Source organism: Syngnathoides biaculeatus, chromosome 3 (genome assembly GCF_019802595.1).
Source record: "Syngnathoides biaculeatus isolate LvHL_M chromosome 3, ASM1980259v1, whole genome shotgun sequence".
Lineage (NCBI taxonomy): Eukaryota > Metazoa > Chordata > Actinopteri > Syngnathiformes > Syngnathidae > Syngnathoides > Syngnathoides biaculeatus.
Window position 1 is genome coordinate 24,930,916 of NC_084642.1, and position 13,439 is coordinate 24,944,354.

The window sequence follows — 13,439 nt, forward strand, 5'->3', positions numbered from 1 at the left end:
GACTGTACCACAACCTCTCTTTGAACTGGATTGAGAGAAGTTATTTGCTGTGTCATCGCCATGTGATAATATTATACAGTAAATGCAGAATGAACATGATTAAACATGCGTCTGTTTTAATGTATTAATCAGGACTGGCTCACAGCCCCGTAGACATTTTGTATTCCGGCATTTCTGTTCCCAGGGGCTCCAAACAAGGTCCAAAAAGGTGTGGCATTGGGTAGACGAATTTGTTGAATTGAGCTCCTCCATTTCCTGTAGGCACGGGCAGGTGCCTCAATACATTTCCCTGTACCAGATTTGTTCAAAATGTTGCATGATTCCCAGTACTTTGACTGTAGTTCAATATACTGTATAGTAAAAGTATTTTTTTTATGTAACGTGCCTTTCTGTAACAGCAGTCCACGGAGCCCGTCAAGAGGAAGTGATCGACCACCGTCTAACAGATCGAGAGTGGGCAGAGGAATGGAAGCACCTTGATAATGTAAGTATCAGTGTGGTCACTAGCTTTCTCGTCAAATATAACACATTGTTCTCATGGGTGTAGTTTGATAACACTTAACTTCAGGAAGATATTATTGCACACATAGACCAGAGGCACATACAGCATGCACTCACGCAAAGAAATAGGGCCCCAGATGGAGCTCGGGACCCAGCAGAGAGCAGCTCCAGCTGGGCAGAGCAGCTGAGACAAGAGCTGCAGTCATGGAGAGAACCGGCCAGGCCTGGACCCCTGCCAAATTAGAAACACTTCACTGAAATAAATATAGCTGACAGAGAGGGGAGGGCCGGGAAGAGAGCGACGAACAGCGGCATACAGTAGACTGACCAAGGCAACGAGCAAGGGAGAGAAAATTCGAACGTGGATAAAGTGAAGGGGTGAATGCCGAGTATGTTAAGCCCATTTAGACCCATAGAGAAGGGTGGCAAAACTGGTAGTGTGTGTGAAAGTGACACTACAATGTGAGGAAAAATAGAACTAAAAGAAAAGCTGTTCAATTGGCAGCAAATCGAGCAGAAGGGTGGAAGAAATCGGATCAACCTTTTCATCTGCAGCCCAGCTGTTACAATATTACTGCAACGCGCTAACAAATTCTAATTCGCTAACCAGCGCATGGCCAATAACGCAACGAAATTAGCCTGTCCAAGGTGTTGAACAACTCACCATTACATCAACCAGAATTGGAAAATGAACGAAAATATTGTTTCTTTTTAGCAGTGATTACAGCTTTCACTCTACTGAGATTTTATACAACATTTTTGAATTTATATTAAGCCGCTCATCCAGAAGAATGTCTGTTGAGTCGTTGCTCACTGATGGTTTATGAGAGGGTCTTTGTTCACAGTGTCTGTTATAAGGTCATTGCAAATTTGTTTGATCTGGTTAGGGTTTTGATTCTGTGCAAGTTCTTCCACACCAAACACACCCAGTCATGTGATTGTGAAATCAGAAGATTTTGAAACTGTTGAAAACAGCATTTAAGAAACATTGCACATTGCACAGTTCAGTGTGTTCTATACTAAGATAGAAGATTATCGTGTTTCAGGATATTCATGCATCCATTTTCTGTAGTGCTTATCCTCACTGGGGTCGTGGGTCTTCTGGAGCAGTGGGGTACACCCTGAGCTGCTTGCCACCAAACTGCAGAGCACACACACATACATATATAAACAACCATTCACATTTACCTACAGGTAATTTATAGTCCTCAATTAACCTACCGTACATGTTTTTGGGATGTGGGAGGAAAACAGACAAAAGCCATGCAGGCACGGGGAGAATATGAAGACCATACAGGCGAGGCCAGATTTATAAGCGGGTCATCAGGAATGTGAGCCAGACATGCTAACCAGTCGTTAACTAGAATACACTTGTTTCAGAATAAAGGTTTCCCATTAAAAGTGTCCTTCATTGTGAAAGTGGATCTGTATGTTCCCATTTGTGTTCCCATCAGCTCCTGAACTGTATTATGGACATGGTGGAGAAAACGCGCCGCTCTCTGACCGTGCTGCGACGTTGCCAGGAGGCGGATCGGGAGGAGATGAATCATTGGATACGGCGCTACAGCGACGTGGAGGAGATGAAAAAAGGTGGGAGCAACGGACAGCACTGCCTTCCTCCTCCTCTTCCTCCTACTCCTCATCACAACTCCTCCTCCAACACAGCTAGCAGCAGTGAGACACTGCCCAAAGGAGCTTCTTCCGTTGCTGAAAGGCAGACAGGCAGACAGACAGGTAGACAAACACACACAGGGGATGTTTGGCACAGCAAAACACTTTTAGCAAGGTAGGGCCCATTTGAAGATGCTGGCAAGGGACTGACAGTAACCATAGAAAGAAAGTTTAACTCAGCATATAGTGTGAGGAGATCCTCACACATACACTATATGGACAAATGGAGGGGCTATGCACAATATCTGTGTGCATTATTGATCGGGTCTATATGTGTGTTTCAGAGATCCACAGAGACTTTCTACACAGACCTCCATCGGGATACTTGCCAGAAGAAATCTGGAGAAAAGCTGGTAAAAAAAAAAAAAACACAACCATAACTCTTTCTCTCAATATCTCTATTCTGACCTGATGCTAGAAAATGTTCTGCACTCAGGCAAAAACAGATACAATCATACATTTCACAATGAATGTTCACCACCTCATCTACATTCACTAAAGCATGGTTTCCAACAGGCATACATTATTTACTGTTACATTGTCAAAATAACTTCTCTGCCCACCAGCCATTAAGAAAAACCACTTTTGTCATTTTGTTGAATTCACCACCTTGCATCTGTAATGCTGACATACCTCTAAAAAAAAAAAAAAAAAAACTGATGACCTGCTTGGGGGAAGAAAGGCTGGAGACAGAAAGGACAGAGGCCTTACAGTCGTTGGTCAATGAGGCCAAAGGATTGAAGGCCCTATGCAAAATTCTGTCTTAAATGCCCTCTATCTGTAACCACTATGAAAGGCCACTGCAGTTAAGCTGCAGTGAAAATGCAGTCACCTGGCCCGAGGCACGCCACAGCAGCACAGAACAGTTAAAGTGACTCTAGAGTCCCCAAAATATCTGAAGTTCATAGCCTTAATCTTCAAAAAAGGTAGTTGCATTCACAGTCCCCGTATCAACATTTAAAAATATAAATGAAATACCAATCTGTACAATCAACAATTGCGATTGCAAATGCCAATCTATTCTTTGGTAATCACTCCAAAATTATGCACTATTGTAGGTCCTTTTTCCTGTACTTCATGTTGAATACAGTAATCCAAAACCCGCTCCACTGGTCCTCGTGATTCCGCTTTGGAATCATCTGGTTCCAACCATGATCCTTATACATAGACCCTGTGGAGCAAAGATGCTGCTGCTGGCACATTATTGCACTGCATTTTCACCAGCAGAAAAAAAGCTCTTTTAACTGCAGTTGTTTTTCATACAGGTACTACAAGCATCCCGCTTTCCCCAGCACTAAAGCACCTCCAAAACAAGCAGGGTGAGTAACATATCTCACTCACAAGCATCTTAATTTCCAAGTGTGTTTGGTGTGTGAGTGTGTGCAGACAGGTAGTCTGCTTCTTTCCCTTTTAATTAAAACCAGACATGTACTGTTTTCTCTGATCGAGTTCAGCATGAGAGACTGCTGTGATTTTGGGACAAAAAAGGGCTCTGGTCTGTGAAAAGACTTGGCAAATCCCTCTGGAATTATAACGTTAATATTGTTGGCCCTGTGTTTTTCATTAAGTGCTAATTGCCCCAGCGTCTGCTACACACTCTCCTTGATAAGAATTAATTAAATTTGCAAACTTATCTTGGCGGTGCATGCATTAGGCCTGATAATTGAGCTTGCGATAATGCAGATAATGCTTGAGAGGAGAAGATAAAGAGGAGAAGAGGTGAAAGGAAAAGGAAATAGGTGGAGAAATGAAGTGGAGGAAGAAGGTAACATTCCGATCAGGTATAGCATAGAGACGTCACTGACTTTATGTTACCTTGAATAGTAGAGTACTACACAAGCCACATGCAAATGGTTCTAGCATATGCATGCACACACACACACACACACACACACACACACAACTAGTGTATGCAGTGGAGCTGTAAAGAGAAGCAACTGCTTGTAATTCATGTCTGGAGGGACTAGAAAAGATAGTGTTCATAACAACAAAATCACCTTTGTGGTATGGATGTAAATGAAGAGTCTTGTTGTGTGTCTGTTGTGTCTTCTTAGCAAATCCACAGATGGTGGCGTTGGAATCTTTTATAACATGAAGGAATTCAAATCTTGTAGTTACAGTAACTCAGAGAAGATTTGTGTATTAATGAATGAAATCAATGTGTGAAGTTCACCAAGACACAGCAGGGGTTTATGGCAGAAAGACAATATGGTATAGTGGACCTGTGGGGATTTGTTTCAAAGCTCTATGAGAGTGTTTTCTCAAAATTGATATCGTAGTTCAGAATCTGTATGCAACAATCAAGTACTTCCGTAATAAACTCTTCTAAACAAAAACAAAAAGGTCATTTTGTTGCATTAGCATACAACCATCTAAATTTTCTTTCATGGGGACTTGTGCTTTTTTCCAGATAGTGTAATTGACGCAAGCAAAAACACTCTATCCTTTCTGTTGTTCAATATTTCCTGGAAGCGTTCAAAATCCAACAAAAAAAAATCTATACTGGAGGAGCATTGTAGTGAAGATAAGCCTTCACAACACACGGAGGTTTATTCGGGTTGCTTAGTGCCTGAGGATTTGTTACTGAACCATCCAGATGACAGAAGGACGATCAGGCAGAAAGGGAATCCCATGATGGCGGCTGAACAGCCAAGCTGGTGACAAAACTTTGGAGGCATCTGCTGTTCTCCGCTCTGAGTCCAGATTGTGTTGGAATTCATCACTGACTGTCTGGATGTTTCTCATTTCTGGCATAAACTTTTAAATCTTGGATGGCGTGCATCTGTTAGCCAAGATATGACAAAAAGCAGCTTATAGAGCTTCAATAAATGATGGTGGGGCAGGCAGAGGCACTAACGCATCCCTTTCTCTCTCCCTCTTTCCTTCTCAGAGGAAGCCGTGAATGAAGTGAAGCGACAGGCGATGTCAGAGCTGCAGAAGGCTGTGTCAGATGCTGAGAGGAAAGCTCACGAGATGATTTCAGCAGAACGCTCAAAAATGGAGAGGGCCCTGGCTGAGGCCAAGAGACAAGCCTCTGAGGATGCACTAACTGTCATCAACCAGCAGGAGGACTCCAGTGAAGTGAGTATCACAGACAACAACAAACTAATTTGCCTGATGCTGCTTTGCAGAGTAGGAAAACAAATGCCTCAGTGTACGAGTGACCACCGGGTCTCCAACTTGGGCAGTCAGTAGTTTGCGCTGTGTTGGGAGCTAAAATTTGGACAGCAAGGGAGCTTCACATGCACCACTTCTCAAATGAAGTGTAAAAAAAATTGAGCGAAGAGTCAAGAGTGCACTTTCAGCTGTTTATTGAACAGTTGAAACAGTCAACCCACAAAGACAAAATGAGAACACTCACAGGAAGCTACTGTTGCTTTCTTATGTCACGAACTATAGATATGCAGAACACCAACCCATCAAAACAGTTGCTAATGACTTTGACGGGCAAGTCACTTCAAAGCTACAGATCATTCAACTTCACAATTGAGAGGGTAAGGCCTTGAAGAATAGCAATTTATCTTGGACCCAAGTGGTGAAATGCTCCGTAATCCACAGATAGCAGGTCAAGAATACTCACACTTCATTGATGTCATTATTCCAAATTCAAAAGAGCAGGGTGGGGAAACTCACACTTTGTTGATTTTGTAGCACAATCTCCAACTGCCACTGTGGCCGGAAAAAAAAAAAAAAAAAAAAAAAAACATGCTAAGGCAGAACCCAAGGCTGGAGGCACAAGGCTGGCCAAACGGGAGCACGCAAACTCTCCATGGCAAAACCTGTGGTCATTGGCAGAAAACAAGTGGATTCACTGGGTAGCGTCATAGCATCTTGCTTGGATGGCTGTCAAACACTAACATTGAAACTGTCATCAACAAAGACCTAAATACAGTGCAACCTCAGAGTTCAAACGTCTCAGTGGTTATAAAAATCGGACTTGGACCCGAAAATCTGCAGATTCTCGGCGTCCAAACACCCGGGCAACGATGAACCCATATTGACCGAGTAGCCGAGTCAAGCTAATCAATGACAAACTCACACGGGGCAGTACCGAGACGAGCCGCTCCCCACTTCAACTCAAGCAGTCAATCATTGTCATGCATTGCGTGCTAGTAGTGTGAGTATGCGCATTTGTGAGGGCTTCTCAAGAATGTCATTATTTTTCTTCTATTTTCTTTGCCCTGGGCTTAAAGAAAGAGCGGTGCTACCAGTAGTAAAAGAAAAGAAAAGTTGAGTGAACCACAATTGATCTAAGGAAGGAGAAAATCACTAAGTACAGAAATGTGGTGTGTGTTTTCTTACGTCTCTTGCAAGCATTTTACTGTTTGGCTATTTCAACCATCCTAAAGAATGAAAATGTAATAAAAGGCAGCTAGCGATCCCAACAGAGTAACTAGCATTAAAAAGCACGCAGGCACAGGGAGAACATGCAAACTCCACACAAGCAGGGCTGGGATTTGAATTCAGAACTATGAGGCAGACGTACAATGCAAAGTTTTTTTTTTCTTCATTAAAACACCAAGAAATGTGGTGGCTTGGAGGGGTGGAATTAATTTGATAGAATTTCAATTAATTTCAGTCAGGAATATTGCTTTGATACATAAGAAAACTGAACAACAAGCTGGGTCTTAGTACAAATTAAAATCTTAATTCAAGATACCACAGTAATGCGAAGTTGTTTTTTATTGAATATATTCCCTTGAATTCCTGAAGAACTGACCTCCTAATGGGATTATTTGTGTTAATCTTGGACCTCGGGATCATGTTTTATGTCATAGCATGTGTAAATATTATATATGTTGGTATGACAATTAAATTCCTTGATTCCTTGGATCATAAGCTTGGATACAGGCTCACTTCCAGTTTTCCTGAATGCTACGATATTACCACCAGCAGCTCACATACTATTTTAATAGCTTCTGACTGGTTTTCCTGCCACATTTAGTGAACAGCTTTTGGCTCTTGGTGAGTGGCACCACCATGGTGCCATCATCGCTGCAGAAGCAGTCCAGTTGTTTGTATAATAAGGGCAGACAGACCCAGATGGTAGGAGCAGGGTGCCAGACTGAGGCCATTCCAGAGCAGATGACCACCACCTGCTGGTGACTCAAACCAGAGTCGCCTTAAAATGGATTCACCACATAAATAGATTTAGCAGGAAAGCCATCAATCAAGATACAAATACACACATAACTGTGTAATGGTCTTGGAGACAAAAAGAGACTTATTTTTATCGACCGTCTGTCTTCCCACTGTCTCACCAGAGTTGCTGGAACTGCGGGAGGAAAGCCAGCGAAACCTGCAGTGGCTGCAACACAGCTCGCTACTGCGGCTCATTCTGCCAACACAAAGACTGGGAGAGACACCACCATGTCTGTGGTCAAGGCCTCCAGGGCCTGCCAGGGGGGAGCAGCGTACCCCTTGGGACCCCGTCCTCGTCCTCGGCATCCAGTGCACCCCCCACGCACTCAGAGACCACCCCTTCGGGTCCACTGTCGCTTGTGGGCCAGAGCGGTATTGCAGCTGGGGCGGGCAGTGGCAGCGGGAGTATGTCGGCCAGCCCTAAGGAGAGCAGTTCCAGTAGTGCCTCTCGCTCCACCACTCCAGCCACACCCGCCCTACTTGATGCCACCTCTCGCTGACATCGGATTCTTGACCTTTTACCTGTCCCCTCTTATGACAGTGGCCACTCTCTACAGAAAACCAAACTGAGGAATCTTTATCTCACATTGACCCCCTCCCACAATTTCGCCCTTGTTCCTTTTTTAAGTTTCTGGCTTTGGAATTCAGTGTAGTGTAACTGTTAAAAAGCACAATGGTAAGTGACAGTAACATATCACATTGCTTACTGAGAACCTGGTGACTTGATTAACGTGCTCTGAAGGGCTACGTTAAGACACGGGGGATTAAAAGACCAATTAGCACTTCAATTTCCTAATAATTTAGCTCCAATGAGAATACCTAGACCTGTTATGTGCACAAACAGTCCTGTTCTTCTCTAGTGTCCAAATGCTAACAAGCTAAGGATAAGATTTTTTTTTTTTTTTTTTAAGAGAATGAGCAAATGGGAAGACTTGTGATGCGAGTCCCAAGAAACATAACTTAGTATTTATGAAACCTTTCTTTCTGGCTTTAATGGAAAACACAGAAAAGTCCAAATACTGTATTCTAAATAAGAGAACATTGATAACCATCATAATGACATTAAACTTAATGAGTTTAAACTGCTAACTACCTTGCTAGCGAGCCAAGAAAAATCTACACCGGACTCACCTCTCGAAATCATTGTGAACCCAAATAAATTCAAAGATGAAAAATAACATGATCCAAACCTTTGTATTACACTGCCAAAGTGAGTAAGCGATAAGGAGAAGCACTCATAACCAAACACAAAGCAACATCACCTCCTCAGCAGATAAGGCTGCCCACGAGAGAAAGAGAGTGAGAGCCAGGCTGCACAGAATGAGTCAGGCTCTGTTGTGTAGCTGACTTCTGCACTGTGGACAAGACTTCAGCAGTCCTTCAGTGATGGCCAAGACTAGAGAACATATGGACAATGCTGTGAATGACTTGGTGAAATGGACCCAGGCCTCACCCCAATGAGATTTGTTCAAGAGCGGGGAAAAAAAAGGAATGGAAAAGCTAGGCAGACTCAACGGAGATGAAGTTACATACACGTCGATGTAGCTACCAAAAACCTCAAGTTTGGAGGAGCAATTGCATACACCAGAAACATGCAGGCTTTGTATGTGTACGTTTTTTTTAAATTTCCAACAGTGAGGTGATATTTACCTTTACATTCAGACCTTTTCCAAAGCGATGAACAGAGCCAAGAGAAGGGCGGTGCAGACTCTCCTCTTTTTCTACCTCCCTTCACCCCTGCGTCCCCTGCACTCTGGCATGACTAGTCAGCCACAGCCACTCAGCCTGCTTTGGACTTAACATCTCAGCAGGACAACACGTGAACGGGATCAAACCTGCTTGTAGATATTGTTCTTCTTTACATTTTTTCAATAGTCTATTGTTGCTCATGTACACATGACTTGGTGTATATCCAGAAATTGACCTGTTTTGCTTTGTTTTGTTTCCGTTCATTTTCCTTGTCATTTGGACTGAGCAGTGGGGTCCGTGCAAGGACGCTTGTCTATGATAAGAAGCCCCACCTTGTACTCCTTGTTTGATTTGTTGTATCTATATTAATGAGATGAAACCCCTCTTGTAGAATATTTTGTATTGCTCGCATTGTAAGACAGTGAGAGGACGGAGGTGCAATATGAAGAGAATTCAGCTACTGAATGGAACCTCAGCAACTGCCCATAGGGTGTCATATAATATAGATACATATAAATATATTTAAAGTAACATCAGTAACTTAATGTGAATGTACATAGTATTTAAAGAGGTCCAAAAATGTGTTTGCCAAATAACAGAAACCTTTAAAGTTTAATGTCCAGAATATGATTTTCTCACAGTACACTTGTTTCTCCAACGTATCAATGGCTTTTTTTTTTCCAAATAATAATTGAAACACTTTTCTTCAGTGAAGTAGACGTAGGGGAAAGTACATTCTGACAAATCAAGTGTGCATGAATTGCATGACTTCCATGACTACATAAATTAGGCTTTAATGAACTAACTGAAGTTATTCTATTACGTTGTCAAGAGATGTGATAGTCTTTCATTCTCATGTATTGTGAATGAATATTTTCCGTGTAACAAACTTCCCTAGCATCGGGTCTGGTTAGTCCCGCAGGAGGGAGACTCAATTCATACAGTTCATACCAAATTTAGGTCGGATTTGTTTCAATTGAGTCTAATGAAATATTACTGCTCATTTAGAATAGTTCCTCTGTGACCATTTCTCTTCATCACTGTTTAGCTATGTTTGTAACCTCCAGCTGCAGTAAAACCTTTCAAAGTAGGATTGACAAATTAGCCAGTATTCAGATGAAAGCCACCATGGCCCCAGTGTTTTAGATGTTGTTATTGATCATCATCTGCAATTCCAAAAATTTTAGGGAAAAAAAAAACTGAATTGAGGGTCTTATTGCCTTTTTCCAGTTTTTGAGCATTTCTTAAAACTCCAAACATGTGGCTGTGGGGAATAATTACATCATTTAAAGATGGTCTGGTGCTGATGGTGCAAATAAGCTACAAACGTCCCCTGCATCAATGTGTAGCATTTTCGTATTTAAAACAGAATGGCCTCCTTGTTGACTTTTATGGCGCCATAGCACTCTTCACTTGCTACCTCCTGTGACCATACAGCTAATCACCAGGAGAGCTTCACCTGGACTTTGAAAAGATGGGTTGAGTGCAGACATTGAAGAAGACATCCACACCTCTGAATCGATTGCCATTTTGGGTATTGAAAGGCCTTGCCACCGTAATTGTGTCAATCAGACGCACATTTGTGACCTGCTAGTAAAACGACAACCAAACATATCCATGAACACAGGCATTGACCATGACGAGCCATTTGTCATCCAAAACCAATAAAAGCGCAGACCAAAGTACTCCTCCATTGCCATAACTGGCTTTGAGCTATTGTCGTGATGACAAACCAGATAGGATCAGGTTAGAGCTTCATTACAGTTAACCAAAGTGTCTGAGATGCAAACAGTCAGACGAACGGAGTGCACCAGTGGACTTTTAAATGTTCAACGGACATTCTAAATCATGTTTCTGTGACAACAATAGAAGCATTTTCCTCGGAAAGCCGACTGTTTGTATTTTCTAGCAGTAGCAAAGCCTCGCAGAGATGAAACTAATGAATGGTGAGCATGTGTTCCCGTGTGATGAGTGGAGTTTTATATAATAATTTGTTTTCCCCACGTCTCTGTACTTGAAACCCTCCAAGCTTTAATCAAAGATCCCAGGCAGACGACTGATGGAGAGATTCGCAATATGTAGCGACACTTTCTGTGTTAATACGCTGTGTTAGTGAACAAGATCAGCAACGAAGCAGTATTATGGTGGCAACTCCTTTCAAACACTTTTGACTGGGCGCCCTTGTCTGCACGGAAGCCCTCAATGAAAGAAACCAAACTAAATAGACAACTTAGAAATGACCAAAATACGTACAACCAAAAGCTATTTTGCTTCCATTGTACTGAAGGCAATGTTTCTGTTTGAACATTAATAGAGAGGTTAGGAGGTTGACGTGGGATGTGAAGATGGATTCACACCAAGCATAAAGACCTGGAGAGTAAGCTGTACTATTGTTGTGACACTACATTCATGAGGGTGTGTCCAACGCGTTGTGTCATCAAACAATGAGATTTGTCATATTCTTTTCTCTACTCTGTGAAAATACGTGGGGTCTGTTGTTGTGAATACTTTTCAAGACTCTCCACTTTACACCATTTAATAGTGGCAGAAAAACATGTTTAGGAAAGATACATTTGAGCAGACTGCCATATCTACTGTAGCATCCTATACCTGGAACAATAACAGTAACCAATGACATTTCAAGGTTCACCTGACGTGATGACGCATCCATCCTGTGACACAGCCATTGCCGATTAGCTACAGTTGAAGGCTAATGTGGTAAAAGTCTGATACAGCACTTGTACCCCCCCCCCTAAAAAAAAAAAAGTCATGGCTCAGGATGCTCCCGTTTTTACCTTTACATGAACTGAAAATGAGGGTGTCTGAAAGTGTTCTATACTGTATTGTGCAATACACTATGACATTAAAAATCGCTCTTCTCTAGGAAAGGTTGACTGAAAATCTGAAAATCTTTCTTCGTTTGATTTCTCTCTCCCTCTCTCTCTCTCTCTCTCTCCAAGTTCCTGTTGCCGTTTTTAGATGAAGTAAACTGTGCCAGAGGAATTAAATCCAGATTTGTATTTATTTCTTGCATGCTTTCCTCCCTGTTGCTAATAACGCTCTTTAACTGTTCGCTCTGTTGGATGTGTGACGCTGTAAAACATTCTAATTCAGGTTATTGTCGGTGTTGAACAATGTAACTGTGTAATTAAAATATGAAATGAAAAACATGCTTCCTCTTTTATTTCCCCTTCCTAAATACATGTTTATTAATCACTCACAAGGGAGGCATGGTGGAGCAGCTGTAAAGCGTTGGGCTCACAGTTCTGAGGATTGGGGTTTGAATCCCGGCCCCACCTGTGTGGAGTTTGCAGGTTCTCCCCGCAGCTGTGTGGGTTTTCTCTGGGCACTCCGGTTTCCTCCTACACCCCAAAAACTTGCAACATTAATAGGACACTCTAAATTTCCCGTAGGTGTGATTGTGAGTGCGGCTGTTTGTATGTGCCCTGCAATTGGCTGGCAACCAGTTCAGGGTGTACCCCGCCTCCAGTCCGTTGACAGCTGGGATAGGCTCCAGCACTCCCGTGACCCTTGTGAGGATAAGTGGCTGGGAAAATGGATGGATGGATAATCACTCACAAAATGTAATAGTTCAATTTATAGAGCTAATTGATTGTGTTCTGAAACATATGAATGTTTTCCGTTAATTATTGTTCAAAATATACACCAACACTAGTCTCTATGTGGTTTGCTGAAACAATCTAAAAAAATTCATATTGACAGTTTAGAGTTATCAAACAAACGGCACTGTTTTATTTGATTAAACCTATTACACCCTGACGCAGCGTTACTAACTTGTGATCTGAATTCCAATACATTGTAAGTTTTCAAATGAATGCTGAGTATCTAATTTTCCTGTACAGTGTACTGATTCTGCAAATGCAGTTAGAAACAAGCTCACCCACGACCCGAGTGAGGACAATCAGTACAGAAAACATGGATAGGTAAAGTGGTAAACTACTGAAAATATGGACAGCGACACTTCAAAATCCCAAGTAGACAATGGCAATAAGCCAAAAGTGAGTATAGATAGCTATTATGAACACAAGCCCCATCCCTAAAAAAAAAGGGTGGGGGGGTTGGGAGCACTGTAATGGACTAAATAGTGTCCATGCATTTTAATGGGGAAATATGTTTTGAGATATGAGTGTTTTGAAATAAGCACATGGTCACAAAAAAAAATTAAACTCAAATGTAATGTACATACCTCGGTCTTGGGTATGGTTAGGTTCATATTGGGTGTAGTCAGGAAACAAACACTAAAACAAATTGCAGATGCTTTGGGTAAAAAAAAAAAAACAAAAAAAAACAACATTGTATACAAAATATATTGAATGTAATATATATAATGAGCTTGTCTCAGGCTTTGACGGGTGGTGGAGGAATCTCAAAACAGAAAAACAGTCCAAGTTATGTATTGCATGTGTGTATTTTTA

General features: G+C 41.9%; 1 protein-coding gene across 8 annotated transcripts in view; it reads left to right on the plus strand.

Moving 5' to 3' along the window:
• cbfa2t3 (CBFA2/RUNX1 partner transcriptional co-repressor 3) overlaps positions 1 to 12,375 on the plus strand; it is a 47,123-nt gene extending 34,748 nt beyond the window's left edge. For 4 of the 8 annotated variants that reach the window (XM_061814967.1, XM_061814974.1, XM_061814971.1 and 1 more), the window contains exons 7-12: positions 399 to 484; positions 1,956 to 2,235; positions 2,457 to 2,525; positions 3,438 to 3,491; positions 5,063 to 5,253; positions 7,437 to 12,375. In XM_061814967.1, the coding sequence (XP_061670951.1) occupies positions 399 to 484; positions 1,956 to 2,235; positions 2,457 to 2,525; positions 3,438 to 3,491; positions 5,063 to 5,253; positions 7,437 to 7,814 (1,058 nt within the window). In that variant the 3' untranslated portion in view covers positions 7,815 to 12,375. The remainder of the gene's footprint in view (positions 1 to 398; positions 485 to 1,955; positions 2,236 to 2,456; positions 2,526 to 3,437; positions 3,492 to 5,062; positions 5,254 to 7,436) is intronic. The other 4 variants (XM_061814969.1, XM_061814970.1, XM_061814968.1 and 1 more) reach the window with 4 other exon arrangements.
• Positions 12,376 to 13,439: the final 1,064 nt, after the last annotated feature.